The sequence below is a fragment of the Vipera ursinii genome, assembly GCF_947247035.1.
Source record: "Vipera ursinii genome assembly, contig: scaffold_199, whole genome shotgun sequence".
Classification (NCBI taxonomy): Eukaryota; Metazoa; Chordata; class Lepidosauria; order Squamata; family Viperidae; genus Vipera; species Vipera ursinii.
In genome coordinates, this window is record NW_028148344.1 from 657 (window position 1) to 28,645 (window position 27,989).

General features: G+C 46.7%; 1 protein-coding gene across 1 annotated transcript; it reads right to left on the bottom strand.

Moving 5' to 3' along the window:
• Window positions 1–27,989, bottom strand: LOC310650587 (copine-2-like; the record flags this gene model as incomplete). Its single annotated transcript, XM_083380159.1, has 4 exons — window positions 27,945–27,989; window positions 24,130–24,285; window positions 23,934–24,008; window positions 1–84 (listed from the first exon to the last, which is right to left on the bottom strand). The coding sequence occupies exons 2-4, from the start codon at window positions 24,220–24,222 to the stop codon at window positions 1–3; spliced, it is 252 nt and encodes an 83-aa protein (XP_083236285.1). The 5' UTR covers window positions 24,223–24,285; window positions 27,945–27,989.

The window sequence follows — 27,989 nt, forward strand, 5'->3', positions numbered from 1 at the left end:
TCAAACACAAACCTTTTTATCCAGCTTCCTGCCAGCCATGCTGAGCGTGATCACCCGGTTGTCCAATAACTCTTGGGCTGCTATCTGAAAAGCAAGAACAGAAAGGGCCCATGATGAGCAAACCAGCCATCGGATCTCTTCAGCAGCCAGAGACGAAATTCGGCACGAGAAAAAAAGAGAGAGAGAGAGAGACAAAAAAGTCAAATTGAAGAATCATCATTGTCATTATTGTCAGGAAGCATATAGAGCTAAGCCCTTGACTTAGCTTAGCGACCGTTCAGAGTTAGAACGGCACTGAAGAAAGCCGACTGTTTTTCACCCTTACGACCGTTCCTGCATCCCCATGTGATCAACATTCAGACGCTTGGCAACGGATTGAGGTTTATGACGGTTGCCACATCCCGTGGTCCCCTGAGCCCCTTTCGTTGGCCTTCTGACAAGCAAAGTCAATGGGGAAGGCCAGATTCCCTTAACAACCATGTTACTAAATTAACAACTACACTGATTCATTTAACAACTGTGGTAAAAAAGGTCATCAAATAGGACAACACACTTATCATCCGTCTTGTTTAGCGACTGATGATAAACGGTCGTCATAAGTCAAGGACTACCTGTCTTGTGTGTGTGTGTGTTGGGGGAGGGATGTTGCTGTTCTTGTGCATGATTTGCGGGTTACAATGGAACAGCACAGATACATTAGCAATAAATAAAAATAAAGCCAGCCTACCCTGCAAATTGGAATGGGGGCTAAAATTGGGAGTTTGAGCCATATATACTTTGGATATCTTAGTTTCTTTGGAGGAAATTAAGACCTAAATGTGACAACTAAATAACAGATGTTGGCAGGCAGGGACTGAGTCAAACTTGAGAAGGAAGGAATATGAGTGCTCTGCTCAATTGGTGCAAATGACTGAAGTTTCCATAATTTATCTTTTCTTGGCATCTTTGCAACCTTTTTTTTTTCTAAGTACCACTGAATTCTCACACGGCTGCATCCTTTTTATTCCCACACATTTGCTTTTAAGCAAAGAAAAAAAATGGGGGAAACGGGAACGATATGAGTAAGAAAGAGGTAGATGCAATAAATGGAGATATTTTTTTTCCCTGCCTGAAAAATAACACAAATTCATGCACTGAATACAAACCCATTATCAGCACATAAAGTACACCGCGCTGCCAAGCATTTCATCATATTCGAATCGCCATTAAATGGGTGCATCTTTTGGAGCACATAAAAGCAACAGAATTGTGCCAGTCCTTTGGAAAAAAAAATCCAAAGTACAACATTGGATGATACTTTTATTGAGATTAACGCAAGATTACATAAAAGATTGCACAAGCGTTCCAGTTCTTCAGAACTTAACAATCCTGCAGATCCTTAAGCCATTTTGGTTAGTCCTGATTAAGAGGCTCCTTCATATTTGTAGTCTTTCAGGTTGCTTTCCTCCACTTGGGACTCCATTTCTCATCACTCTAGATATTAATGCCTGATGGAATCCTATCCAAGACATCTGGCTAAAAGATATGAAGAACAGTTGGAGGAATTGGGTATGGCCAGTCTACAGAAAAGAAGGACTAGGGGTGACACGATAGCAATATTCCAGTATTTGAGGGGCTGCCACAAAGAAGAGGGGGGGGTCACGTTCTTCTCCAAAGGACCAGAAAGTGACACAAGAAACAACGGATGGAAACTAATCAAGGAGAGAAGCAACCTGGAATTAAGGAGAAATTTTCTGACAGTGAGGACAATCAACCAGTGGAATGGCTTGCCTTCACAAGTTGTGGGTGCTCCATCACTGGAGGCTTTTAAGAAGAGATGGGCAACTATTGGTCTGAAATGGCATGAAGTCTCCTGTTCTAGCAGGGGGTTGAGCTAGAAGACCTCCAAGGTCCCTTCCAAATCTAATGTTCTATGCTTCACCTTCTATGTTCTGAAGGTTGCAATCAGAGCTACTAAGGGGATACTGATCTGCTTGTACCCTCTTCAAGAATTCTCCTCTTTTCAGATCTTGCCTGGGAAATGTTGGTGTGTAGGAGGTGAGAGAAAGAGATAGATAAAGAGAATGACATTGGCCAGGGCTGAAAATAGCTTTTTCTTATTAGCCACTATTTGCTTTCAAAGTGATCTGAAGAAACTGAGTCACAGAGATTTCGCTAGTGGAAAAGACCCAAAATCGGTTGGTAATTGACTTTTTCTCTTCTTCCATTGTTCAGTAGAGGAAAACCTGAAGTTAGAAAGCAAACTGGTCTTGGAATGAGTATGTAGACTCAGAATGGGGGTCTGAATATTCTGCCCACCACCCCTTATTTATCATCCTTTCCAGCTCCACTGTTGTTAACTTCACCATAAAAAAAGCTACTCAGTTTTTTTCCTCCTTAATGAAATTTCTATTTGTGAAAAGATGAAATACAGCAGGGCAGAATAAGAGAAGGTGCCAACACCTTGATAAAAATATATGTTTGAGGTAATTGCACAGTAGTAGATTCAGCTGGATTGCACCCAAAACCTCAATGGTGTAATTGATCGAAAAACTGTTCATCTGTACAGAAATGTTCATGGAGGCTGCGTTCTAAACTCATGGACAGCAAAGGTGACTAGCAAGCAAGTCCTGAAGAAAGCAAGCCAGCTGGGGAATTCTGGGAGTTGAAGTCCACGGGTCTTAAAGTTGCCAAGGTTGGACACCCCTAGTAGAGGTTCTCCTGCTGGAGCAGGGGTTGGACTAGAAGACCCCCAAGGTCCCTTCCAAACCGTATTATTCTGCTCTATGATTCTTTACTTTACAATCTCTGCTACTCCAAATTTTACCTCACCACCCCCCTTTTAGTTAAGGAAGGTTTTAAAATCTAAAGAAAGGTACTTCTGGAACAGTGTTAAGCAAGCATAAAACTGAGGAAATGTCAAATACACACACACACTCACTTACACACACGTAGACACATAGACACATAGACACACATAGACACAGACACACAGACGTTTTAAAATTTAAAGAAAGGTACTTCCGGAACAGTGTTAAGAATGCATAAAACTGAGGAACTGTGAAACACACACACACACACACACTTACACACACGTAGACACACAGACACAGAGACACACAGACACACACACACACACACGTTTTAAAATTTAAAGAAAGGTACTTCCGGAACAGTGTTAAGCATGCATAAAACTGAGGAACTGTGAAACACACACACACACACGCACACACACACACACAAACACTTACATACACGTAGACACACAGACACAGACACAGAGACGTTTTAAAATTTAAAGAAAGGTACTTCCGGAACAGTGTTAAGCATGCATAAAACTGAGGAACTGTGAAACACACACACACACACGCACACACGCACACACAAACACTTACATACACGTAGACACACAGACACAGACACAGAGACGTTTTAAAATTTAAAGAAAGGTACTTCCGGAACAGTGCTAAGCATGCATAAAACTGAGGAACTGTGAAACACACACACACACACTTACACACAGGTAAACACACAAGACACAGACACACACAGACACACACACACACACACATCTCACCAGAAACAACTGCTAAACTATGTTTTAATATATACTTTTTATCTGACTGGTAATAATCTGATTTAAAATTAAAGGCTAGAAACCTTTTGCCTGCCTGCGAGCTCGGCCACCCCACTGTGGCACTCAGAAGCAGAGACACTGTGGGGAACATTTGCAAAAGCTTTGGCAACGCTTCCCTTTCCACCCACTTCGCTTCTGTGTTCTGAACAGCACCTGTTCGGGGCAGAGAATCGTTCCAGCAGCCTTAACTCCAACTGACCGTGTCCAGATGCTGATACTACCATCTGCAGGGCCTCCAGCCAGCACACCCAGAGTGAAGATGGCAACGCTGAATACGTCTCTTTATTGCAGGATCCAACCGGAATCGGTCGCCGGGACCAAAGTTTTATTCTTCCAAGCCTTGGGGCTCATGCTGGAGCCCAGTCTGAGGGAACTTCTCTCTCTGTGTGCACTGGATCGTTGTATTTACATGGTGCCTGGTTGCGCGTGTGGCTTTTAGTTCTTAATTAGGGCGTTTGTGATCGGCTACTAGTTGACTTTATTTTTCTACATCTCACCTTTCTTATTTTTACAAATAACTCAAGGCACCAAGCGTGGCAAACACACTTTCCTCCACCTATTTTCTGCAGAACAACAACCCTGTGAGGTGGGTTGGACCGAGAGAGAATGACTGGCCCAAAGTCTCCCGGCTGGCTTTCGTGCCTAAGGCAGGACTTGAATTCAACACCTCCTGCTTTCTAGAGTGGTGCCTTAGCCACTAGACCAGGGGTCGGCAACCCTGACAACTTTAAGATTTGTGGACTTCGGTCCACAAGTTCATTTAGTGGCTGTTCAAAGTTACAATGGCACTGGAAAAAGTGACATATGCCCATTTTTCACACTTAGGACCATTGCAGCCTCCCCGCGGCTTGGCAACTGATTCATATTTATGACGGTTGCAGATCATGTGGCCACCTTTTGAGATCTTCTGACAAGCAAAGTCAATGGGAAAGCCAGATTCACTTAACAACCATGTTACTAACTGAACAACTGCAATGGTTCACTTAACAACTGTGTCAAGGAAGGTCGTAACATGGAGCAAGACTCACTTAACTGATGTGTCACTCAGCAACACAGATTTTGGGCTCAACTGTGGTCGTAAGTCGACAACTACCTGTGCTAAGCAAGGTGGTTGGTTAAGCTGCCTCCAATTTTATGAATAGAATAGAATAGAATAGAATAGAATAGAATAGAATAGAATAGAATAGAATAGAATAGAATAGAATAGAATAGAATAGAATAGAATAGAATAGAATAGAATAGAATAGAATAGAATAGAATAGAAAATATGGAATGGAATGGAACGGAACGGAATAGAATATGGGATGGGATGGGATGGGATGGGATGGGATAGAATAAAGAATGGAATAGAGCTGGAAGGGACCTTGGAGGTCTTCTAGTCCAGCCCCCTGCTCAAGCAGGAGAACCTATGCCATCTCAGACAGGTGATCGTCCAATCTCTTCTTGAAAATTTCCAGTGATGGAGCGCCCACGATTTCTGAAGGCAAAGCTGTTCCACTGGTTATTTGTCCTCACTGTTAGGAAGTTTCTCCTTAATTCCAGGTTGCTTCTCTCTTTGATCAGTTTCCAACCATTGTTTCTCGTCCTTCCCTCTGGTGCTTTGGTGGATAACATGACCCCGTCTTCTTTGTGGCAGCCCCTCAAATACTGGAAGACTGCTATCATGTCATCCCTGTTTCTTCTTTTCTTTAGACTAGCCATACCCAAGTCCTGAAGCCGTTCTTCCTATGTTTTATTCTCCAGGCCTTTGATCCTCTTAGTTGCTCTTCTCTGAATTCTTTTCAAACTCTCAACATCTTTTTTGTGATATGGTGACCAAAACTGGCTGCAGTATTCCAGGTGTGGTCTCACTAGGGCAGACATGTCAAACACAAGGCCCGGAGGCCGGATGCAGCCCACGAAGTGGTTTCATGCGGCCCGCAAAGCCATCCTGGAAACAGTGAGTGAATGCCCCCCCACTGCCTTGGCCCTGGCCCAGAGACCCTCCTTCTGCCAGAGACCCTCAGATCTGTCCCACTCCTGCCCAGGCCCCCATAGGCACCCTTGATGCGAAGGATGTAGAGCTGGCCACGCCCACCCAGTAGGCCATACGCACTCTAGCCACGCCCACCCAGTAGGCCACACCCACCCTGGCCATACCCACCCGGCCCCCCGAGGGCAACCACAATACTGATGCGGCCCTCAATGAAATTGAGTTTGACACCCCTGCACTAGGGCTTTGTAATACTTTGTGTGATCTTGATTCTATGCCTCTGTTTATACAACCCAGGATCGTATTAGCTTTTTTTGGTGGCTTCTGCACACTGCTGGCTCATGGTGTTTTTGCCACAGATGTTAAGCGAATCACTGCAGATGTTCAGTGATCACAAGATCGTTAAGTGGACTCCTGCTGACCTTGCTCTTCAGAAGCTTGCTGGGAAGGCCATAGATGGTGATGACTCTCTAAAAGAAGGCAAATGACCAGCCGTCTGCAAGGCGTATAAATCCTTCCATTCCCCACCATCCAGTCAGAACCAAAGAAGCTTCTTGGATGAGAAGTGAGATGTCTTCAAAGAAAAAGTTGCCACCTGAAAAAGCACCTTTGGGACAACCGTTCCTGGATGACTGAGCATCTCCACAGACATCCATAGGAAAAAATCTAACTGGCACGCTGCCCCGCTCACAGAGATTGGAATGTAGACCAGTATTTCTCGACAGCTGGGGAGCCGCCAGGAAGCGACTGGGCAGTCACGGAAGAAGATTCCAGGCAGAACCGCTTTCATAGAATCGCCAAGAAAATTAGAAGAATGCAGAGACTAAGTCAAGCTTTTTTACTTCACAGAGTTTTTCTTTTGGGGGAGCTCACCCATTCAATTTATTTCTGGCTCAGTATGTTGTATGAAAGCAGAAAATAGATTCATTGTGGAACCACGTCAAGAGAATTGCATGACCAAAGCAGGTGTAGGAACAGAGGGCCGTATCGATCTCTGGGGAGGTCTCTCCGCTGCTTACAAGCGGTGAGGCACTCCGACCCTCTGGCTCCGCCCCGAGGTCCCGGGAGTGAGGATGTGCAGCCTCCTGAGCTCCGGCTGGTGTACTTGAATGCCAGGTCTGTCGTTAATAAAGCTCCTCTCGTCCGTGACTTGGTCGAGGGTGAGCAGGCGGACCTGGCTTGCATCACGGAAACTTGGTTGGGCCCAGAGGGCGGTATTCCTCTGGTTGATCTTTGCCCACCAGGTTTCCGGGTGCTACACCGGCCTCGGGCTCAGGGTAGGGGTGGGGGAGTGGCTGTTGTTATGAGGGAGACCTTGTGCCCACGGGAGGCCACCGTTCCCCAGATAGTCGGGTGTGAGTCTCTCTTCTTGAGATGCGGCCCCGGTGCGCAGTTGGGCTTGCTGCTGGTGTACCTTTCGCCTAGTCACGCAGCAGCAGCCCTGCCTGAGCTTCTCGATGTCCTCTCTGGGTTGGTGATTGAGTTCCCGAAACTTATAGTTTTGGGGGACTTTAATCTACCATCTCTGGGAGGATCATCTGAGTTGGCTCGGGAGTTCATGGCTTCCATGACGGCCATGGACCTGACGCAAGTAATTTCGGGACGACTCATGAGGGAGGCCACACCCTTGACCTAGTTTTCTTATCTGGACGGTGGTTAGATGATCTTGGTGGGGGCTCCCCAATTGTTATGCCCCTGTCATGGACCGATCATCATCTCCTGCGGCTGGTCTTCCGTTTTGCCACCCCCCGCCGTGGGTGTGTGGAACCTATCAAATGGTACCGCCCAAGACGCTTAATGGATCCCCAGAGGTTCCAGGCGGCGCTGGGGTCCCCACCTGCCTCCCTTGCTCACAGCTCGGCAGACGCCTTAGTGGAAGCCTGGGAAAGGGCAGCCACTGAGGCTCTTGACCGAGTTGTACCCCTGCGGCCCCTGACCCGGTGCAGATCCCGTCGAGCCCCATGGTTCTCCGTGGAGCTCCGGGAGATGAAGCGTCGGAGACGGGGCCTAGAGAGCGGTTGGAGATCCAGCCGATCCGAATCCGATCGATTGCGACTAAGAACCTACACTAGGTCTTATCTCGCTGCGATAAGGGAGGCGAGGTCTAACCACTTCGCCACCCTTATCGCGTCTGCAGATAATCGCCCGGCCGCCCTGTTTAGGGTGACTCGCTCCCTCCTGAATCAGGAGGTGAGGGAGGATCCCTTGCAGGGTCGTGCCGAGGAGTTTAACCAGCATCTGTCGGACAAAATCGCTCGGATTCGGACCGGTCTGGACTCTGACTGGGCAGAGTCTGTCGAGCAGGACACGGGTGGTCTTGTCGATATCACCTGGGAGGAGTTTGATTCTGTGACTCTGGAGGAAGTGGACAGGATCATGGGGAGGCTGAGCACCACCACATGTTTATTGGACCCGTGCCCTTCCTGGCTGGTCTATGCAGCCCGGGAGAGGACACGCAGCTGGTTCCAGGCAGTTATATCGGCTTCTTTGAGTGAGGGTAGCTTCCCCGCCGTCTTGAAAGAGGCGGTGGTGAGGCCTCTCCTCAAGAAGCCTGCCTTGGACCCAGCTGTATTGAACAACTTTCGTCCTGTCTCCAACCTTCGCTTTCTTGCGAAGGTTGTTGAGAGTGTGGTGGCACATCAGCTCCCCCTGGTCCTGGATGAAGCGGATTATCTAGACCCGTACCAATCGGGTTTCAGGCCCGGGTACAGCACGGAGACGGCATTGGTCGCGCTGGTGAATGATCTCTGGAGGGCCCGGGACAGGGGGCATTCCTCTGTTCTGGTCCTATTAGACCTCTCAGCGGCTTTCGATACCATCGACCATGGTATCTTGCTGCGGCGTCTCGGGGGATTGGGAGTGGGAGGCACGGTTTTACAGTGGTTCTCCTCCTATCTCCAGGGACGCTCGCAGTCGGTGTTGGCAGGAGGGCAGAGGTCGACCGCGAGGTCTCTCATTTGTGGAGTTCCTCAGGGGTCGGTCCTCTCGCCTCTCCTGTTCAACATCTATATGAAACCGCTGGGTGAGATCATTCGTGGTTTTGGAGTTGGGTATCATCAGTATGCTGATGATACCCAGCTTTTCTTTTCGACCCCAAACCACCCCAGTGATGCCCTCACCGTGATGTCCCGTTGCCTGGAGGCGGTTCGGGTCTGGATGGGGAGGAACAGACTTCAACTCAACCCCGACAAGACCGAGTGGCTTTGCATACCTTCATCCCGGGTTTATTCGGACATTTCACCTCTTGCTATGGGGGGCGAATTATTACCCCCCGTAGATAGGGCTCGCAACTTGGGAGTCCTCCTAGATTCACGGCTCACCCTGGAAGACCACATAGGAGCTGTGACTAGGGGGGCTTTCGCCCAGGTTCGCCTGGTGCGCCAGTTGCGGCCCTATCTAAGCCGGGATGATCTATGCACAGTCACTCACACGCTCGTGACCTCTCGACTAGACTACTGCAACGCTCTCTACATGGGGCTGCCCTTGAGGACCACCCGGAAGCTCCAACTGGCACAGAATGCAGCCGCGAGAGTTGTGTTGGGAGTTTCCCGATACTCCCATGTCACACCTCTACTCCGTGAGCTGCATTGGTTGCCAGTTGTCTTCCGGGTGAGATTCAAGGTACTAGTCATGGTGTTTAAAGCCCTACATGGCAGGGGTCCGGAGTACCTCAGGGAACACCTGCTGCCGGCGTCAACTTCCCTCCGCCCTGTGCGTTCCCACAGAGAGGGCCTCCTCAGGGTGCCACCGGTCAGAGAATGTAGATTGGTGGCCCCCAGGGGGAGGTCTTTCTCTGTGGGCGCCCCGGAGCTATGGAACCAGTTACCGGTTGAGCTCCGGACGGCGCCCGATCTTCGCTCCTTTCCCCGCGATCTGAAAACATACCTGTTCGAACAAGCCGGCCTGGCCTGAGGGGGGATTGGTGGGGTTTTTACTATCATTTTATTGGGGTTTTATTAATGTATTTATTGTTTTTATGGGCATGTATTTAATTACTTTTTAATTTTTGTAGCTTTGTGTTTTATTCTTGCCCTGTACACCGCCCTGAGTCCTTCGGGAGAAGGGCGGTATAGAAATATTAATAAATTAAATTAAATTAAATTCTCTATGGCTGACAAATAGTGTAGACTTGATAAGGTGTTGTTTTTTGTTTTTTTTTAAAAACCTCTTTCTGCTCATTAATAAAGAGCTAATATCTGAGGGCAAAACCTTTGGGAAAGATTTCAGCAGACAGGGGTGTGTGTGTGTGTGTGTGTGTGTTGCTGTTGTTAATTCTCAAAGAATGCACACGCTCTAAACTCAGTGGAACAGCTTTCCCCAAGGTCTACTGGGCTTCAACCCTCCTAATCCTCAACTAGTCCTGCCACTGTGGGGAAAGCCTTTTTAGAAATGTCAAAGTACGCAACCACAAAAAGTTAGCACAAACTTTATTTGCATTTCTTTGGAGCTTTAGAACCCCAGTTCCCAGGACTGCAAGCAAGAACTTCTTGATTTTGACTTCTGTTCTACACAGCCTTGGTTCAAACCCTTTGCTAAGCCGTAATGTGAGGTGTTCAGTTTGGGGCTTTATTCCTTGTGCAATTGTTGATTTGCCCAATCTGCTTTCCTAGCACAATACCAATTCCTGCCTTTGCTTCATTGTCAGACTAATCAAATGATGGTTAAAAAAAATCACAGCTTCTTGCTAAATGGATCCAGGTTTCTAACTGATATTACAAAAACCAGGATTCTTTTCATCCCCTAGAGACTTTTTGGCACAAACGAGCAGGCTCCAACGATCATATTCTGGACACATTCTGGGAGAGAAAGGAATGAGTAGAAGAGGATGACCAGCAGGATGGTGGACAGTAGTGATAGGTCCATGGTTGGAAAGACCTGACCAGCCAGATCATCATGAAACATCTGTGTGGTCTCCAATTAAGAGTAGTCTGTCTCTCTGTCTGTCTCTGTCTGTCTGTCTACCCACCCACCTACCTACCTATGCAAGGTCCAATACTCTTAAGAAATCCATAATTGTCAGGAGCCACCTCAATCCACATCTTAGGAAATAAGAACTCTTGGATGCAAGTTTAGTCCAAAAGGAAAATGTTTACTAGGATGGAATCGATTGTGGCAATACAAGACGGAATCTAACACAAGTTACATTTCAATCCTATATAAAGCATTCCCATTTCAGCCCCTCCCCTCATCCATTTGGTCAGGCTCTCATCATTTGCTTAGGTGTCAGGCCCTTCCATGGGAAAGGGAACTCTCCTTGGTTTTATGGTTATTGCTTTCCTTTTCAGTTGTAAATGAAGATGCAATCCAGATCTGTCTCTCCCCCTCCCTCCCCCAGTTCAAATGTTCCCTGTTGTTTGAAGATCACCTTAAGTCTATCCTCTCCCCACCCTTCGGAGAGATGGCATAATCCCCAGAATAAGCACATTGTTCTACCTATACATTTATGAAATGTGATATAAATGGATTATGACAATAATGCTGTGAAAGTTGGAAGGAAAGAGAGGCAGAGGACAAAGGATGGACCTAGTTACTGTGGCAATGGATTTATTATAGAAGAGCTAAAGAACCAGGTTGGGGACAGAACATCCTGATCTATCCATGCGCTTGCTGAGAGGCATAAGGGACTTGACAGCAATCAATCAATGAAACTATTTCAAAGTGGCTTCAGGAAGGATTTCTGCATCCACCACTGTGTCCTATAATCCAAATCCCAGAAGGCCTCTGTGGCAGCCCCTCAAATATTGGAATTTGCCCTTCTTTTCACTAGACTAGGTAAAGGTAAAGGTTCCCCCGCACATGCGTACTAGTCGTTTCCAACTCTAGGGGCCGGTGCTCATCTCCGTTTCAAAGCCGAAGAGCCAGCGCTTGTCTGAGGACGTCTCTGTGGTCATGTGGCCGGCATGACTAGACGCCAAAGGCACACGGAACGCTGTTACCTTCCCACCGGACTGGTCCCTATTTTTCTACTTGCATTTTTACGTGCTTTCGAACTGCTAGGTTGGCAGAAGCTGGGACGAGTAACAGGCGCTCACTCTGTTACGCGGCACTCGGGCTTCGACCCGCCAAACTGCCAACCTTCTGATCGACAAGCTCAGCGTCCTAACCCACTGAGCCACCGCGTCCCTTCACTAGACTAGACATACCCAATTCCTGCAACTGTTCAATTCTCCTGAGGAAGCTATGGAGGCACCACTTTGGCTGGGTGGGGAATTCTGGGAGTTGAAGTCCACAAGTCTTAAAGTTGCCAAGTTTGGAGATCCCTGATTTAAGCCAAATCTTCCTCCAATCTTCAAGGTCTCAGCAGTTTTCAGCCTCTGAAAGACTCAGGTGGGGTCTGTGCAGTTCTCATGTAAACCAAAGCGGGGAAATGACTCAACGCCTGGAGAGGAAAGCGATGAACCGTATTTAATGTCAATTAAAAAAGAGAACAAAATGACTTTTTTGGCCTAGTCTACCTTCTGGAGAGCAGCTCATGCAGAGAGCAAGGTTTAGAGAAGTTGCACATCCTTGATTTAAGGAGGCATCAGCCCTCTTCTTTTTAATCTCTGCTTTTATTTTCTTTTTCCTCTTTCGGCTTTTTCTCCTTCAGTCCTTCTGTTTTGTTTTGCAAAGCGCCTTGTCAATTGTCTTACAATTTGCATTTCCTTAGGTTGGTTTAAAGAAACAAAAGAAAGCTCTCCCATTTTTCATTCTTTACGCCGTGCTGTTTTATCATTACACAATATATTACTTGAAGATATTGTTGCTTTTCGGGAAGCAGGCTCAATATGGCATCATCTTGAATGAGAGAGCAGAAAGAAAGCAAATAGTTCTTGTCTCTGAGTCTTTTCAATTTTTCCAGAAGAGGAAAGTCTCCATTTAAACTCCCACCACTGGGGAGAAAGCCTGGAGCAACAGACCATTGAGAGAAGCTGTTTCAGGGCAGTGGGGGGGGAGAGGGGGGGCAAAGCAATTAAAGCTGAGATAAGAAACTCAGTGGCACCCTCCCACCTTTTGCTTTGAACCGAAGCAGATCTTCTGAGTTGGCTGCAGCTGGCAGAAGTCCAAGATTTTCTTGGAAGACATTTTTTTTCACGCCACTGGAAGGGACCTTGGAGGTCTTCTAGTCCAACCCCCTGCCCATGACAAGCGTCTTTATTCCATCCCAGACAAAAGGCTCTCCAAGCTTTTCTTGAAAACTTCCAGCAATGGAGCAGCACCCATAACTCCGGAAGGCAAGATGTTTCACTGGTTAGTAGTTCTCACTGTCAGGAAATTCCTCCTTATATGGAGAGTAATTTTTTTTATATAGAAGTTTTTATGGAGAGTAAATTGACACCCTCTTCTCTGTGACAGCCAATCAAGACAGTTTTCATGTCCGCCCCCCCCCCGCTCCAATTGTCCCAAAGGTGCTTTTTTCAAGAAGCAACTGGACTTTCTTGTTTCTCTTTGAAGACATTTCGCTTCTCATCCAAGAAGCTTCTTCCGCTCTGACTGGATGGTGGGGAATGGAAGGTTTGAAAGAGGGGTCAAAGAGGCCACCTATGTCAAAACTGAACAGCCCTCTCTCAACAGAGGGGGAGGGATACGACACCACTGCTCTCCGGTCTACAACACAGTCCTTTCAGCAGTTCCAAGAAGGCCCCACTCCCATTTGCACCACTCAGGTGACCCTGAAGACACAGACAAAGCTCCAAGTGGCCTCAACGACTCTCTAAAAAAAGGCAAAGGACCAGCTGTCTGCAAGGGGTATAAATCCTTACTTTCCCCACCATCCAGTCAGAGCTGAAGAAGCTTCTTGGAAGGGAAGCGAAACCTCTTCAAAGGAAAAACAAGGAAGTCCAGTTGCCCCGTGGAAAAGCATCTTTGGGACAACTATGATCTGGATGACTGAGGATCTCCATAGACGTCCCCCCCCCAATTCTGGTTTTGATAGGCTAGCCCAGGGGTAGACAACCCTTGGCTCTTTTATGACTTGTGGACTTCAACTCCCAGAATTCCTAAGCCAGCATGGGGGAACCTTTGGCCCCTTCATGACTTGTGGACTTCAACTCCCACAATTCCTGAGCCAGCGTGCTCAGCTTGGAAACCTCTCCCTTTCCCCTCAACAGAGCTGGCTCAGGAATTCTGGGAGTTGAAGTCCACGAGTCATGAAGGGGCCTAGGCCTAGGCCAGGGGTAGGCAACCCTTGGCTCTTTTATGACTCGTGGACTTCAACTCCCAGAATTCCTGAGCAAGCATGGCTCAGCTTGGAAACCTCTCCCTTTCCCCTCAACAGAGCTGGCTCAGGAATTCTGGGAGTTGAAGTCCACGAGTCATGAAGGGGCCTAGGCCTAGGCCAGGGGTAGGCAACCTTGGCTCTTTTATGACTCGTGGACTTCAACTCCCAGAATTCCTGAGCAAGCATGGCTCAGCTTGGAAACCTCTCCCTTTCCCCTCAACAGAGCTGGCTCAGGAATTCTGGGAGTTGAAGTCCACGAGTCATAAAAGAGCCAAGGTTGCCTACCCCCGGGCTAGATTTCCCTAGCTCCCTCAACAGTTATGATTTGGCCTCCAGACCCCTTATTAATTTTCGTAGCTTTTCTGTGCACTCTTTGTTAGAGTCTCAGCATCTTTTCTGAATCATGTATTCAGAAAGTATCGTGCGGTATAGAGCGGCACTATCACTTTTTGCGATCCTGACGCTATCCCTCTGTTCATGCTCCCTAGGACTGCGTTGGCTTTTCTGACATCTGCAGCACACTGCTGGCTCACACTCTAAGTGGTGGTCCACTAGGACACAGAGTGGATGTCTAGACTCCCCTCTCACAGGTACCACTGTTAGGCCAAGTACTGCCTATCCCGTGGCAAAGCACTTGGGACAGAAGCACCGAGGCACTTTGGGGTTGAAAGGATGAGCAGTGACAGCTCCGTTGCCTGGCAGACGCCCAATTGGGGGCTCTTTTCATGTCCCCAGCAGGACCTGGAGCGAACCTGGAGCAAAGGGTGGGGAGCTCAACCCCGCCCCATGGCAGCACTTGGGTCTGAAACACGGGCTTGCTTACTCCATCCCAGCGTCCTAACCCCATGAGCCACCATGCTCCTTATCTATCCTGCATAAAAGCAGGAGCCTGCTTTTCTCGTTTGCCTTGGAGCAAAACAGACCTTCTGAACTGGCTCCAGGTCTAAGTTTTAGAGGAAAAGCTGACAGAAATCCGAGATCTTCCTGAAGATGCTTTTTCTTTGAAGGTTTATCCAACTCAAGAAGACAGCAGCAGAAGGTATGTAATTTGCACTGGCCACTTGGAAAAATGCCTCACGCCCAAGACTACGCAGACTCTGAATCCTTCTGTTTAAAACTGGAAGGGCATAGACTGAGAACTGTTGGTAGGACACTGTGACTCTTTCATTCATACGAGTGGTGCAAATCCTCCAAAGTCAACCGTGCAATGAATCAATGAGTGAATCAAGTTGAATGAATCAAGTGGTTATGTATTGCACACTTACAAAAGCTCTATTCATTCAACCCCACTGACCCGCCTTTCTCTCCTTTCGACAAAGGCAGCCAAGTCTTCTTCTGCTTTCTTCCAGGAGAAAGTCCCAAAGGTGCTTTTTCTTTCTTTTTGAACAATATTTTATTAACTTTTTATAATCACACATCCTTAATATTTTATCGGCAACGTGTTATCTGGGTTCCGATATTTAGTGTACTAATACGTGTTAAACTCCTTTCTCTCTACCTCGTTTTTCTAGCCATTGATAAAATGTATCCCATGTTCTAAAATATTCTGAGTCTTCTTTCTCCTTCATTTTCAATGTCAGTCTGTCCATTTCTGCACAGTCCAAAATTGTCTTAATTGTCTCTTCCTCCACTGGTAATTCTTCATCTTTCCAATGTTGAGCAAATACAATTCTCGCTGCGGTTAGTACATGTAACATTAAATATACACATTCTTTCTCATACTGTCTTGCAATTATAAAGGTAAATGTAAAGGTTATCCCGCACATGCGTGCTAGTCGTTTCCGACTCTAGGGGCCGGTGCTCATCTCCGTTTCAAAGCCGAAGAGCCAGCGCTTGTCCGAGGACGTCTCCGTGGTCATGTGGCAGGCATGACTAGACGCCAAAGGCGCACGGAATGCTGTTACCTTCCCACCGGAGTGGTCCCTATTTTTCTACTTGCATTTTTACGTGCTTTTGAACTGCTAGGTTGGCAGAAGCTGGGACGAGTAACAGGCACTCACTCTGCTACGCGGCACTCGGGATTCGACCCGTCAAACTGCTGACCATCTGATTGACAAGCTCAGCGTCCTAACCCACTGAGCCACCGCGTCCCTCCTTGCAATTATACCTAACAGAAATAATTCTGGCTTAAAATCGTATGTGTTTTTTTTTAGTCGTTTTCTCTAGCCATATATGTATTCTTGACCGAAATCTTAGCTTTAGGGCATGTCCACCAAAGATGATAATATGTGCCTGGTTCCAAAGGTGCTTTTTCTTTGTTTTTCCTGGGACATCCAAGAAGTGCAATTGGGTGTGGAACCTTCTTGAAAAGGCTGAAAGGACACCCATTTGCACTATACAGGTGACCCCGAGGGCACAGATAAACCTCCAGCAGCCTCAACGACTCTCAGAGAGAGTGCAAACGATCAAATGATTGCAAGGAAAGTTAGAACTGAAGCAGCTTCTTGGGTGAGAAGTGAAATGTCTTCAAGGGGGGGAAAAATAACGAAGCACAGTTGCCTTTTGAAAAAGCACCTTTGGGACATCCGTGACCTGGATGACTGAGAATCTCCAGACTTCCAGCAGAAGGCTTCCTTCAACTGGGAGAGAGCAACAAGGCCATTCTGGGCCAAGCCATTTGTACAGCTGGTAAGACTTCATCAAGACTTCAGGTGTTGGCCTGATTCCCCTCTATTCCATGGAGATAATTTTTCTGCAACCTTTCCGACTTGATTGCTGAGCAACTGGGTGCAGAGGGAGACTGACTGGCACTAGCAGAGTTTTCAGCAGCAGTAACAGCAGGTTTGCTACTCGGCAGGTGACAAATCAGAACAAGTTGTAATCTGTATTCGTGAGGCAGGCATAGAACCAAACTCCTCTTACAAAAGGAGGAGGAGTAGGAGGAAGAGGAAGAGGAAGAGGAGGAGGAGGAGGAGGAGGAGAAGAAGAAGAAGAAGAAGAAGAAGAAGAAGAAGAAGAAGAAGAAGAAGAAGAAGAAGAAGAAGAAGCTGCTCCATCTTCATAATAAAATTTATTTGTTATTACGTTAACAAAATTTTGCAAGACTTCTGTGAGCTGGTTGTCCTATCTGTGGCTCTTCCTCCTGTCTCCTTTGGTCATTCCCACACAGACAGATTTATGGCGCAGTAAAACACAGTCCCCTTTCGATTAAATGAAGAATGGTCAGCCTGTAAGATCCTAACGGTGCTTTGTGAATCTTTGTGAGCTTACTGCCAGTGCCTGGACTTTCTGCATTTCACTGCCATCCCTTTTTCCCATTCTCTCCCCTTCCCACCCCGGCCCTCCCAATTACAGCTGCTTGGGTGCACATATCAGCTCCTTTGAAATAAGTCACAGCCCTGGTGACAAGGGGATTGGCACAATAGTCCCCAACCAGAATCCCTCCAGATGTGGCAGGCCATAGAAGACAAGTCATTCTCCAGCACATCTGGAGAGCAGGATTGGCCCAGATGTCAGCCAGAGACTCCACATCACTCCCAGGCTCGGGATTCCCTCACCCATGGTCCTCTGTAGCAGAAGAAACACAATTCCACTAGAAGAAGGCTTGGAAAGCTCCATTCTGTTATGGCCAAACCGGAGATCAGCAAAGCACACAATTAAGGCCCCATTAAGGCTGTTCACAGAAATAGCAAAAGAGACATCATTTGAAATTAAGCAGCCAGATGGACTTGCCGTCTGGGTTTTTGGGGGGTGTTGTTAAATGGTTGTTTTCCACATTCAGTGCTGGAAATCACAACTGGGCTTCAGGCCCTCTTTCTTTAGAGCCATATTTTGGCAAAGTTCATCCAGCATGTTAACCTATGGGCAGGTCCTCTGTTTGTATCATCTCAGTGAATCCACAAGACGCAAATGATGAGGACCAGAAAGAAAACTCCAAGAGACAAAAAACAGACAGCCAAGAAACACCACAGTGTTCAGCTCTCTGAATGAAAACAAGGAAGAGATGCTTGACCGTGGCAACAGAGCCACGGAAACAGGCAGAACCTCCTATAGACCTCCTCTCCTCCATTTACAGGACTACAGAATTTACAGAATAATAAGAGTTGGGAGGGACCTCGGAGGTCCTCTAGCCCAACCCGCTACTCAAGCAGGAGATCCTGTACAATTCCAGACAAGAGGCTGTCCAGTCTCTTTTTAAAAGCCTCCAGGGATGGAGCACCCACAACTTCTGAAGGCAAGCCGTTCCACTGATTAATCGTTGATTAGCTTTGGTGTGTTTTGTCGTCATTGTTCAATCACTAAGTTGTATCCAAACTCTTTGCAACCTAATGGACCACAGCGTGCCAGGCCCTCCATCCTCCTGTCTCCCAGAGTTTGCCCAAACTTAAGTTTATTGTGTCGATAACAACATCTACTGTAGCCCTCTCGTCCTCTGCCATCCCCTTCTCCTTTTGACTTCCCTCTTTCCCAACATCAGGGTCTTCTCCAATGAGTGGCCTCTGTTTGAGCGTCAGCTTTAGTGGCTATCCTTCCAAAGGAGAAACGGGCTTGGTTTCCTTTAGGCAATCACCTGATGGCCTAAATCTATTATTTGTTGTTAGTTGCGAAGTCGTGTCCAATTCATCGTGACCCCATGGACAACGTTCCTCCAGGCCTTCCTGTCCTCTACCATCTTCTGGGGTCCCTTTAAGCTCACGCCTACCGCTTCAGTGTCTCCATCCAGCCACCTCCTTCTCTGTCGTCCCCTTCTTCTCTTGCCCTCAACCTTTCCCAGCATTAGGCTCTTCTCCAGTGAGTCCTTCCTTCTCATTAGGTGGCCAAAGTATTTGAGTTTTAGCTTCAGGATCTGGCCTTCTAAAGAGCAGTCAGGGTTGATCTCCTCTAGGCCTGACCGGTTTGATCACCTTGCAGTCCAAGGGACTCACAGGAGTCTTCTCCAGCACCCTAGTTCAAAGGCTTCAATTCTTTGGCGCTCAGCCTTTTTTATGGTCCAACTTTCACAGCCATACATTGCAACTGGGAAGACCATAGCCTCGACTATACGCACTTTGAATCTATTATATCTCCAATACCTTCATATCCATGTAGTATCCAAAGGGTAGTCAATCAACCAATCAAATCTTTATTATGGTCACAGACCAGCATAAGGAGGGTGGGATGCAGTCAGTGAAAAAACACAGAAGATACATAAGAAAAATGAGGGGTGCAACGGCTCGGCAGTTAAAAGATGCTGAGCTTGTAAGCTGGCAGCCCGGGTTTGAGACCTGAAAGCTATGCGACTGGGTGAGCTCCCGCTCCTGCCCCAGCACCTGCCCACCCAGCAGTTCAAAAGCATGCACACGCAAGTAGATAAATAGGCACCACTGTGGTGGGAAGGTAAACTGTTCGTGTGCCTTTGGCGTATAGCCATGTTGGCCGCATGACCATGGTAGTGTCTTCGGAAAACGCTGGTTCCCTTGACTAAGAAACAGAGACGAGCACTATGCCTTAGACCCGGGGTTCCCAACCGCCCGTCCGTGGACCAGTACCGAGCCACGGCATGCCAGCAACCGGTCCGCACAAACAAGCAAAGCCCCAGCCACGGGATGCAGGCAGCACACAAAACCACACATTCTCTGGTCCGCGGAAAAACCTTTCTCCACAAAACCGGTCCCTGGTGCCCAAAAGGTTGGGGGGCATTGCCCTAAACCAAGATATAACTGGAACAAGGAAACCTTTATCTTTTACATAAAAATTCTGAAAAGCTAACAAGTTATATAAATATATTAAAACAGAAAGTGTACAGAAAACAAGAATTTAAATGTAATACACAAAGGCGGTGGGGGGGGGGTGTCAAGCCAATCTTTCTTGCAGCCCCTAGATCTGCATAAAGAGGATGGGATGCAGTCAATTAAAATAGATAAGATACATAGAAGATACATAAAAATGAAGAGAAGCTAGAAGATATTAAAATGCATTTAAACAGAAAGCATATGTACGGTAGGGTTGGATAGAGCCTTGGAGGCAGGAGACCCTATAGCATTCCAGACAAATGGCTATCCAATCTGTTCTTGAAAACCTGCAGTGATGGAGCACCCACAACTTCTGAAGGCAAGCCGTTCCACTGGTTGATTGTTCTCACTGACAAGACATTTCTCCTTAGTTCTTTGTTAGATTTCTCCTTGATTAGTTTCCATCTATTGCTTCTTGTCCTGCCTTCAGCTGCTTTGGAGAATAGTTGACCCCGCCCTTTGCTACGATGACCCCTCAAATATTGGAAGACAGCTATCATGTCTGCCCAGGTCCTTCTCTTACATTAGGCTACATCCCTAACCCTTAAAGATACTGAGATCCCTCAAGTGTTCATTGTATGATGGACGCCTTTTCCTCTTTGTTCTTCTCTGCACGCTTTCTAGCCCGGCTTTTTCAGCAGTTAGTTAAACCTTCAAAGACTCTCTGGAGTTCTTACTTCTTTTCCTCTCTTGTCTTCAATGCAGCACAGGAGTTAAACCTTTTAAAACTTCCCCAGAGGTTGTTGCGTGATCTCCTAGCACATGTTCTGCCTCACAAGCCCTCTAGCTCACCCTATAGGTTTGCGTCATTATTAAGCATGGAACAAGCTGTTCTCCACACCTGACGGATACGCAAGATAAAAGAGAACGGGACATGGAGAGAAACAGCCCTTTTAAAATACGGTTCAGATAGGACGGTTTCTGGCTTTTACTCCATGCGCAGGCTGAGCGCGCTCCTTTTCATCCGCACAGTGAACGGATGGAAAAGGCAGGCCTCCTCCGTGTGCAGCGAGAAGAAGGCCCGTTGCTAAGATACCTGTTGCTAAGTAGTAAGCTTGCTCTTACTCACCAATGTTCCAGATTATCTCTTTATCAAGCCCTTTGCAATTGTTTCGGTCTCACGGCTCTTTTGCACATGAGAGAATTGGCAAAACAAACGGATCCATGTTTGGGGGCAAGAGTGTGCGAACAAGTCAGTAAAAGCTTGCTCTCGGAAAAGGCCCGGCTTCTAAAGAGGTTTAATATAAAAGGGAAAGGAAGGGAGGGAGTATTAAGTCATTATTAGCTTTTACTGACTTCATTCCACGACCTTTCTGCCTGAATGTAAATAAATAAGTAAATCTGAATCAAGTGGTTTAACATATCTATTAAAGCCAAAACACCGTTTTTAGGAGAAGACCTTTGGACATACAGGTCACCCTCAAGTTACGAATGTTTGTAGTTACAACAGACCTACCTGAGGGCTTCTCACAACTCAGATTTGAGGGTCTCATGAGAGCGCCCCCCCTTCCCCCCCTGCAGTCAGATGATCCAACTGTTTCCACAACCTCCTTAAGTAACACCAGCTGCCTGCAATCAGTGCAGGTTCGAGTCCCACCAGGCTCAAGGTTGACTCAGCCTTCCATCCTTCCGAGGTAGGTAAAATGAGGACCCAGATTGTTGGGGGCAATAAGCTGACTTTGTAATAATGCCGCTTGGGGTGTGTGTGAAAGCCCTAATAAGCAGGCATATACATAGAATGAAGGATACTGCTAAGTTTGTAAAGCCGCCCTGAGTCTTTGGAGAAGGGCGGGATATAAATGGAATTAAAATAAAATAAAAATAAATAAAACCTACAAAGATCAGAATCGTGCAATCCATGGCATTTCCTATGACCCTCTGTGGAAGTGAAAGTTAAGACTTCAAAGAAACGGAAGAGTACTGAGGTCTCTGAATTCTAGAGCTGGAGAAAACAGCCTGAGACCTCCACAGACAGCCAAGAAAACAAACTGATGGATCATTGGACAAATTAGTCCAAAGATGACACTTGAGGCACAAATAACCAGGCTCAAGTTATCCTACCAACTTTGTCCTTCCAGCCTCATCCAGACCCTGCTCTCTGGAAAAAAAATGAAATGCTAGTAGGAAAGACAAGTAGAAGATGACCAACGTCAAGACTTAGACTTAGTTACAGTGGTGATCATTGCACCACTGAGAGACCCAAAGGAGAAAGTCAGGGCCATATCTTCATGGAGAAAATTGATAGCAGAATCAATACCAACACAATAGCACATAATCAATCAATTTTGGGACAACCCATCTCATAAATGACATCTTACTCGACAAAGCAGAATGACCAATTGCATAGATAGACCATTCTACCCTACTGAACAGAATGGAAATATAATTGGGATTTCCAAACCAGGAAGCAGAGGAACACAATAACAGAATTTGGAACAATAGTTGCCCCACTTCCAAAGGATTCACCCCTTGAAACAAGGGAAGAACACACATCCGCCTCTCTTCCAATACAATGAGAGGTGTTGTCTCCACTGCCACTAGAACATGGAACAACAGGGTTGGAAGAGACCTTCTAGTCCAACTGCCTGCTCAAGGAGGAGACCTTATACCATTCTAGGCAAATGGCTGTCCAATCTCTTCTTAAAAGCCTCCAGTGATGCAGCACCCATAACTTCTGAAGGCAAGCCTTTCCACTGGCTTGCCTTCTCCTTATTTCCAAGTTGGATCTGTGTTTAATGATCTACCCATTGTTTCTTGTCCTACCCTAAGGTGCTTTGGAGAACAGATTGACACCCCCCCTTCTCTGTAACAGCTCCTCAATTATTGGAAAACTGCTATCATGTCAACCCATAGCCTTCCCTTCGTTAGACTAGACCCGTGGTGGCGAACCTATGGCACACGTGCCACAGGTGGCATGCAGAGCCCTCTCTGTGGGCATGTGCGCCATCACCCAGGTCCTAGGCCTTCAGCTGGGTTTTATAAAACCTTTTCGCTTTAGGCTTCCACTGCCGTGTGCACAAAAAAAAGGTTCAATCAATCAATCAATTTCAGCTTCTTATGGGGAAAAAAAATAATCTCACAAAGTTGGAACTGATTGATTGAACTTTTTAGTCCCACCCAGTCTGCCGTTACCACCACAGCCACGCCCACCCAATGGGACACACCCACCCAATGGGCCACGCCCACCCGGCACCTGACGATACATAAGTGGGTTTTGGTTTGCAGTTTGGGCACTCGGTCTCTAAAAGGTTCGCCATCACTGGACTAGACGTATCTTCAGGCAGCTGAACCCACCAGCCTTATGGCCATTTCTACTCCAGTGCCCCTACAAAGGGGTTAACAACACAACCTCCACAAGACATAAAAGTTGCCTGGAATCTCATGTGATTCTTAGCATTCTCACATAAAAATCATACCAGATCTCAAGAGCCTGGCTGCATCATCATCATCATCATCATCATCATCATCATCATCATCATAATAAGAATAAGAATAAGAATAAGAATAAGAATAAGAATAAGAATAAGAATAAGAATAAGAATAAGAATAAGAATAAGACAAGAGAGATTTATTTTTGTATTCATTACTTGGAAAGAAAACAGTAGTTCCATTCTTAACGGTTGCAACTTAGACCAAGAAGCCTGTTGAATCTCTATCTCACTTCAGGCCCCCTTAGATGGATATGGACAGTGAGATTTCTTTCCATCCCTTGACCATTTGCTATCAATACAATGTGGGCCTGGCATTTATTTACGATGAAGATATACCAACAAACTGAGCCAAAAATGAACTCGATGATTAAAGAAAAAACACGAGCATTTTAGTTAAGGTGTAAAACCATTTAGATCTTACATTATTTCAGGGGTAGCATTAGACTCTCATCGTAGCAGAAAATAAAACTTGACAACTAAAAGAACATGAGCATTTTACATAAGGCACAATATTTCCACCAGACATTATTCTGGTGGCAGCAGAGGAACCGGATTTAGGATTGCGGGGAAAACCAGTTTTCAGGGGAATGGGACTCTTTTTTAATAGACAAATTGAGACATACAAGAGTCTGTCCTTATAGCTCACGGTGGCCTGTGGCAAGTTCTATCAAAACATTCCCATAGCAACCCCCGAAAGTGCAAATGTTTCTTTTAACTAAGACTATTGTTCTCGGTAGATAACAGAAGGGAAGGAAATAATCTGAGATTTATTACCCCATTGCTTATGCATACGTATGCATGCATTTCCCCTGCTTCCTAAAATGTACAAGTGCTTCTCTGCCTGCAGAGGTGTGCCTCCTGTGATTCCTTTGGAGGAGACCCCCCCCCCCAATCCAGTATGTGCTGTCTAATAAATCACTGCGGTGAGCTTTGATTGTTGGATTTGGGTCCTCTGCTTGGATTCCACACTTTTAATGTCACATGTCTGAAAAGATCACCTTACCGTTATCATTCCCTTTCCGGCTGGTTTTCCATTCCCGAGAACGAGAGCTCTTGTTACTTTCTTGCTTGAGACAATCTAAAGAAAAAAAAGAAAGTGTGGGGGGGGGGAGGAACAGGGAAATTTAAGACGACTAGATTGATGAGGCATAGCACGGCTTCACTCGCACACTCAATATGTTATTGTAACCCTCGCTTACCAACCACTCATTCAGGGACCCATTCAAAGTGATGACGGCGCATTGAAAAATGGGATTTGTAACCGGTCCTCGAATTTGCAGCTGTTGCGGCATCCTAGATGATTGCCATTTCTAAACTTCACTTCCGGCTTCGGACAAGCAAAGTGGATGAGGAAGCTGGCAGGAGGTCACAAAGGATGATGTTGTAGTACTTTAAGACCGCATGGCTTAATAACGGAGTTACAATTGCAGTCGGTAAGTGAGGACTGCTTGTGCTATACGTTTACACAAGTTGCTAACTTTGGTTAGGATTAATCTCAGTTAGGGGTGTGTGTGTGTGCATAGCTCGGGGTGTTCAAATTAAAGTAAACATCTTTCCTCCAAACTGAATTCAGCTCCCAGTGACTTCAGAGATATTCTTTTTTTTCTCAATTCGGAATAGAGCTGGAAGGGACCTTGGAGGTCTTCTAGTCCAACCCCCTGCTCAAGCCAGAGACCCTATACCAGGGGTCCTCAACCTTGGCAACTTTTAAGACTTGTGGACTTCAACTATACTTATACCATCTCAGACAAAGGGTTTGTTCTGTACCAGCCTGCTACCGGCCCTGCAGAAAAGGCAGGGACAACCCCTTTTACAAGAAGGCAAGAGGCTGGAATTACGCCTGCCAAATTTATTACCACAAAAACAAACGGAACAAGACAAACCAAGAAACAGGAGCTTAAAGAAACATGAACTATCCAAGCGGTTGCCTTCAGCAAACCAGCCCTCCCCACACATTCCCCTTATATAGAGTTCAGGGCGTGGCTTCTCTCTGCCTCCTTCCGAGAAGCCCCATTGCCTTCCTCTGTTTACAACTAATTGACTGCCTCCTGCGTCAGGCGTCCTTGAACAGGGCCAGCTGTGGGTCATCTTCATCCACGCTGTCAGGCTCACACAGCTGGGTCTCCGTGGTGACCAAGTGGGAGGGGCCTGGCTGAGGGCTCTCATCAAGCTGTCCAATCCCCTCAGCAAGGTCTTCAACACCCCCCTCCTCCTCCTCTGAGTCGTCCGACCCAACTGCCGAACCCACAGGCTGACCCTGAATCACAACAGGGTTGTCCAATGTCTTAACAACCGTCTTGCTCAGCAACCAAAGTTTTGGGCTGAATTCTGATTGTAAGTCAAGGATCACTTATACTGCCTGCTCCCAAGCTTCCGTGTTCCCCTTTTTTACTGGTGTCCCCAGCCTTCCAATTTCCTCCCCAATGGGGTCAGTCTGGGGGCGCTGGCTGGCCAAGATTTTTCTCTGAGCCAGGAACAAAAACTCACCCATTATTTGCAGAGCTGGGTGGGAAGCAGCTTCAATGCAGCTGTTGCCCCACCCCCACCCCTTTGGCAGAGGTGCTTGGAGCTACAGCGGGTTTTTTCAGCAGATTGACATCCCATTTGCATACATCCTATAGATATGCACGCCCGGTGACACACGGGCACATACGGGCGTTCACATGCAAATAGGGAAATCAGGGCCACCATTTGTAAGAGACGGGTGGAATTCTCATCCTACAGAGAAAGCTGCTCATTCTGCAGAGCGGGCATCGCTAAGTCAAGAGGGATGAGCTGCAAGCTGGCATCTGTTTGCCTACTGATGGTACCCATGGCTACCTGCTAAATGTAGCTTCCACCGTGCAAAACCCAGCCGCACAAACCCTAGCAAAGCTAGTTTTATTTAGTCGGAAATGTCTCCTACATTCTTAGCAGAATTGGTGGGCAACAGAGCTGAAGGACCAGGAATAGAGAGATGCGGGTCCTTGTTTTTCGGCAGGCCACAGGAGCATCTTGGGTGAATTTAGACCAATCCTTCCTTCTCGGCCCTGGGGACAGTGGGGTTTAGTGGTGAAGGCGCCAGGCTAGGAGTCAGGAGACCCCAGATCCAGTCCCCCCCCATAGGTCACAGAAGCTCCCTGGAGGATTTTGAGCCAGCTGTTCTCTCAGCTCCACCCACCCAACCAAACGCCAACCTTTGACGGACTGAAGAAAATTAGGGGGAGGAAATTTATTTCAGGCTTTTCTTCCAACCACAACTTAAAATGATAAACAGAGTTACTTTGCTGAGCTTATTAGTAATATTCTTCCTGCTAGGTTAAGAATTTGCATATGGGAAGGAGCCACTAGAAGCCCCCTACTCAGAGGGCCGATTGTTAGGTTTAATCGTAAGTAATTAAAATTGTATTTCACAATAACACCGTAGGAATGGCCACAAGTCGTTTCTCTTTCGAGGTGCATGAAACAAGCCCTGCGCTCTGTGAAGAGGCATAGTTTGCTTTTCCACAGGATTCCCCAATATTTTTCTTCCTCTTTTCCACCCGCTAATAAGCAGGGCTGCGCATCCTCATGAGCACAGAATCGCTCAGCCATGGCTTCAAACAGTCCACCTTTTCTTGGCCTTCTGTGGGAGCCTGAAAAAGGGATGCTGCTGCTTTAAGAAGTTGAAGTTCATGGGTTTCTGAAAAACAGCAGCATCTTCTTTAGGGTGGAAGCATGGGAAAATTCAGCTTCCTTGGAGGAAAAAAAACAGGGAAGTGTTCTAAAGCCTAATTCTTAAAAGCATTTTCAAAATGTGCCTAACAGTTCTACTGATCACATCTTCCCTTTCCTTCCCTTTCTCCTTTACTTCCCTTCCTTCCTTCCCTTCCCTTTCTCCTTCCCTTCTTCCCTTCCCTTTCTTCTTTCCTTCCCTTCCCTTCCTCCTTTTCTTTCCTTCCCTCCCCTCTTGTCCCTTCCTTTTCCTCCCCTCCCTTCCCCTCCCCTCCCCTTCCCCTTCCCCTGTCTCCCACTCTTTCTCTTCTTTTCTAAACTCATCATTTATCTTCTTAGCACACGAATGCTCTACAAGAGCAATCACGAGTTTAGACAATTATTAAAGGGGGCAGGCAAATTCTTGGATGATTAGACCATTAAGCAAGCAGTAGCCACAATGTTTTCACTGAACTGTTACGGACAGAAACAGTTTCAAATGTCTGAATGACTCTGAGAAGAAATGACAGGACCATTGATGCCTTTATATGGGTGTGTGTGTGTGTGTGTGTGTGTGTGTGTGTGTGTGTGTGTGTGGAGGGAGTAACTTGCTCGCAGTCCTGAACCCCATTTGGGGGAGGGGGGCTCCTAGAATTCCCTCCCCACCATATTGCTTACCTTATTAAAACAAATCAGCAGTTCCCCAAGATGGGCCTTTCTGTTTTTTAAAAGCACCACATTTTGCTTGGAACCTTTTGCCAAGGCTCCAAAATAACATCACTCCACGCACCCAGGTAGGAAAAAAAAATCAAAATGTTATTTGCCTTCCCTGTGTTATGTGCCCTTGGGTTTTCTCAAGCACTTCTAGCTGTCTAGGACCAAAGAACGGGATCCAGAATGTCACTGATCTTTGGTGTCTCAATGGGTGACCTAACTTGGTTTGGAGAGCTAAGCAGGGTTGATTCTAGCCAGCTCTTGAATGGGAGACCATCACAAAAGCCCAGAGCTTTGGACTTTCTAGGAGACAGCAAGTATTTATATACTGTTGCCAAGGAAACAGTATGAATGAGTCCATGAAGTCACCAGGATTTGAGCTTGTTTTAAGGAAACTGAAAGTGGGGCTTTGATCTAGGAGGTATCATAAAGAAGTGGTGGGACCCTCTTCTCTGGATGTCCTCCAGCAGAAGACGGAGAGACATGTGTCAAGGACATTTCACCTTGAGATTCTTGACCTCATCAGCGGGTTGAGCTTGACGGACTCAATGGCTCCCATCAACTTAAGGATTCAACCTTCTTTCCCATCTAGCAGAAGATGGAGAGACATGTGTCAAGGACATTTCACCTTAAGATTCTTGACCTGATCAAAGGGTTGAGCTTGACGGACTCA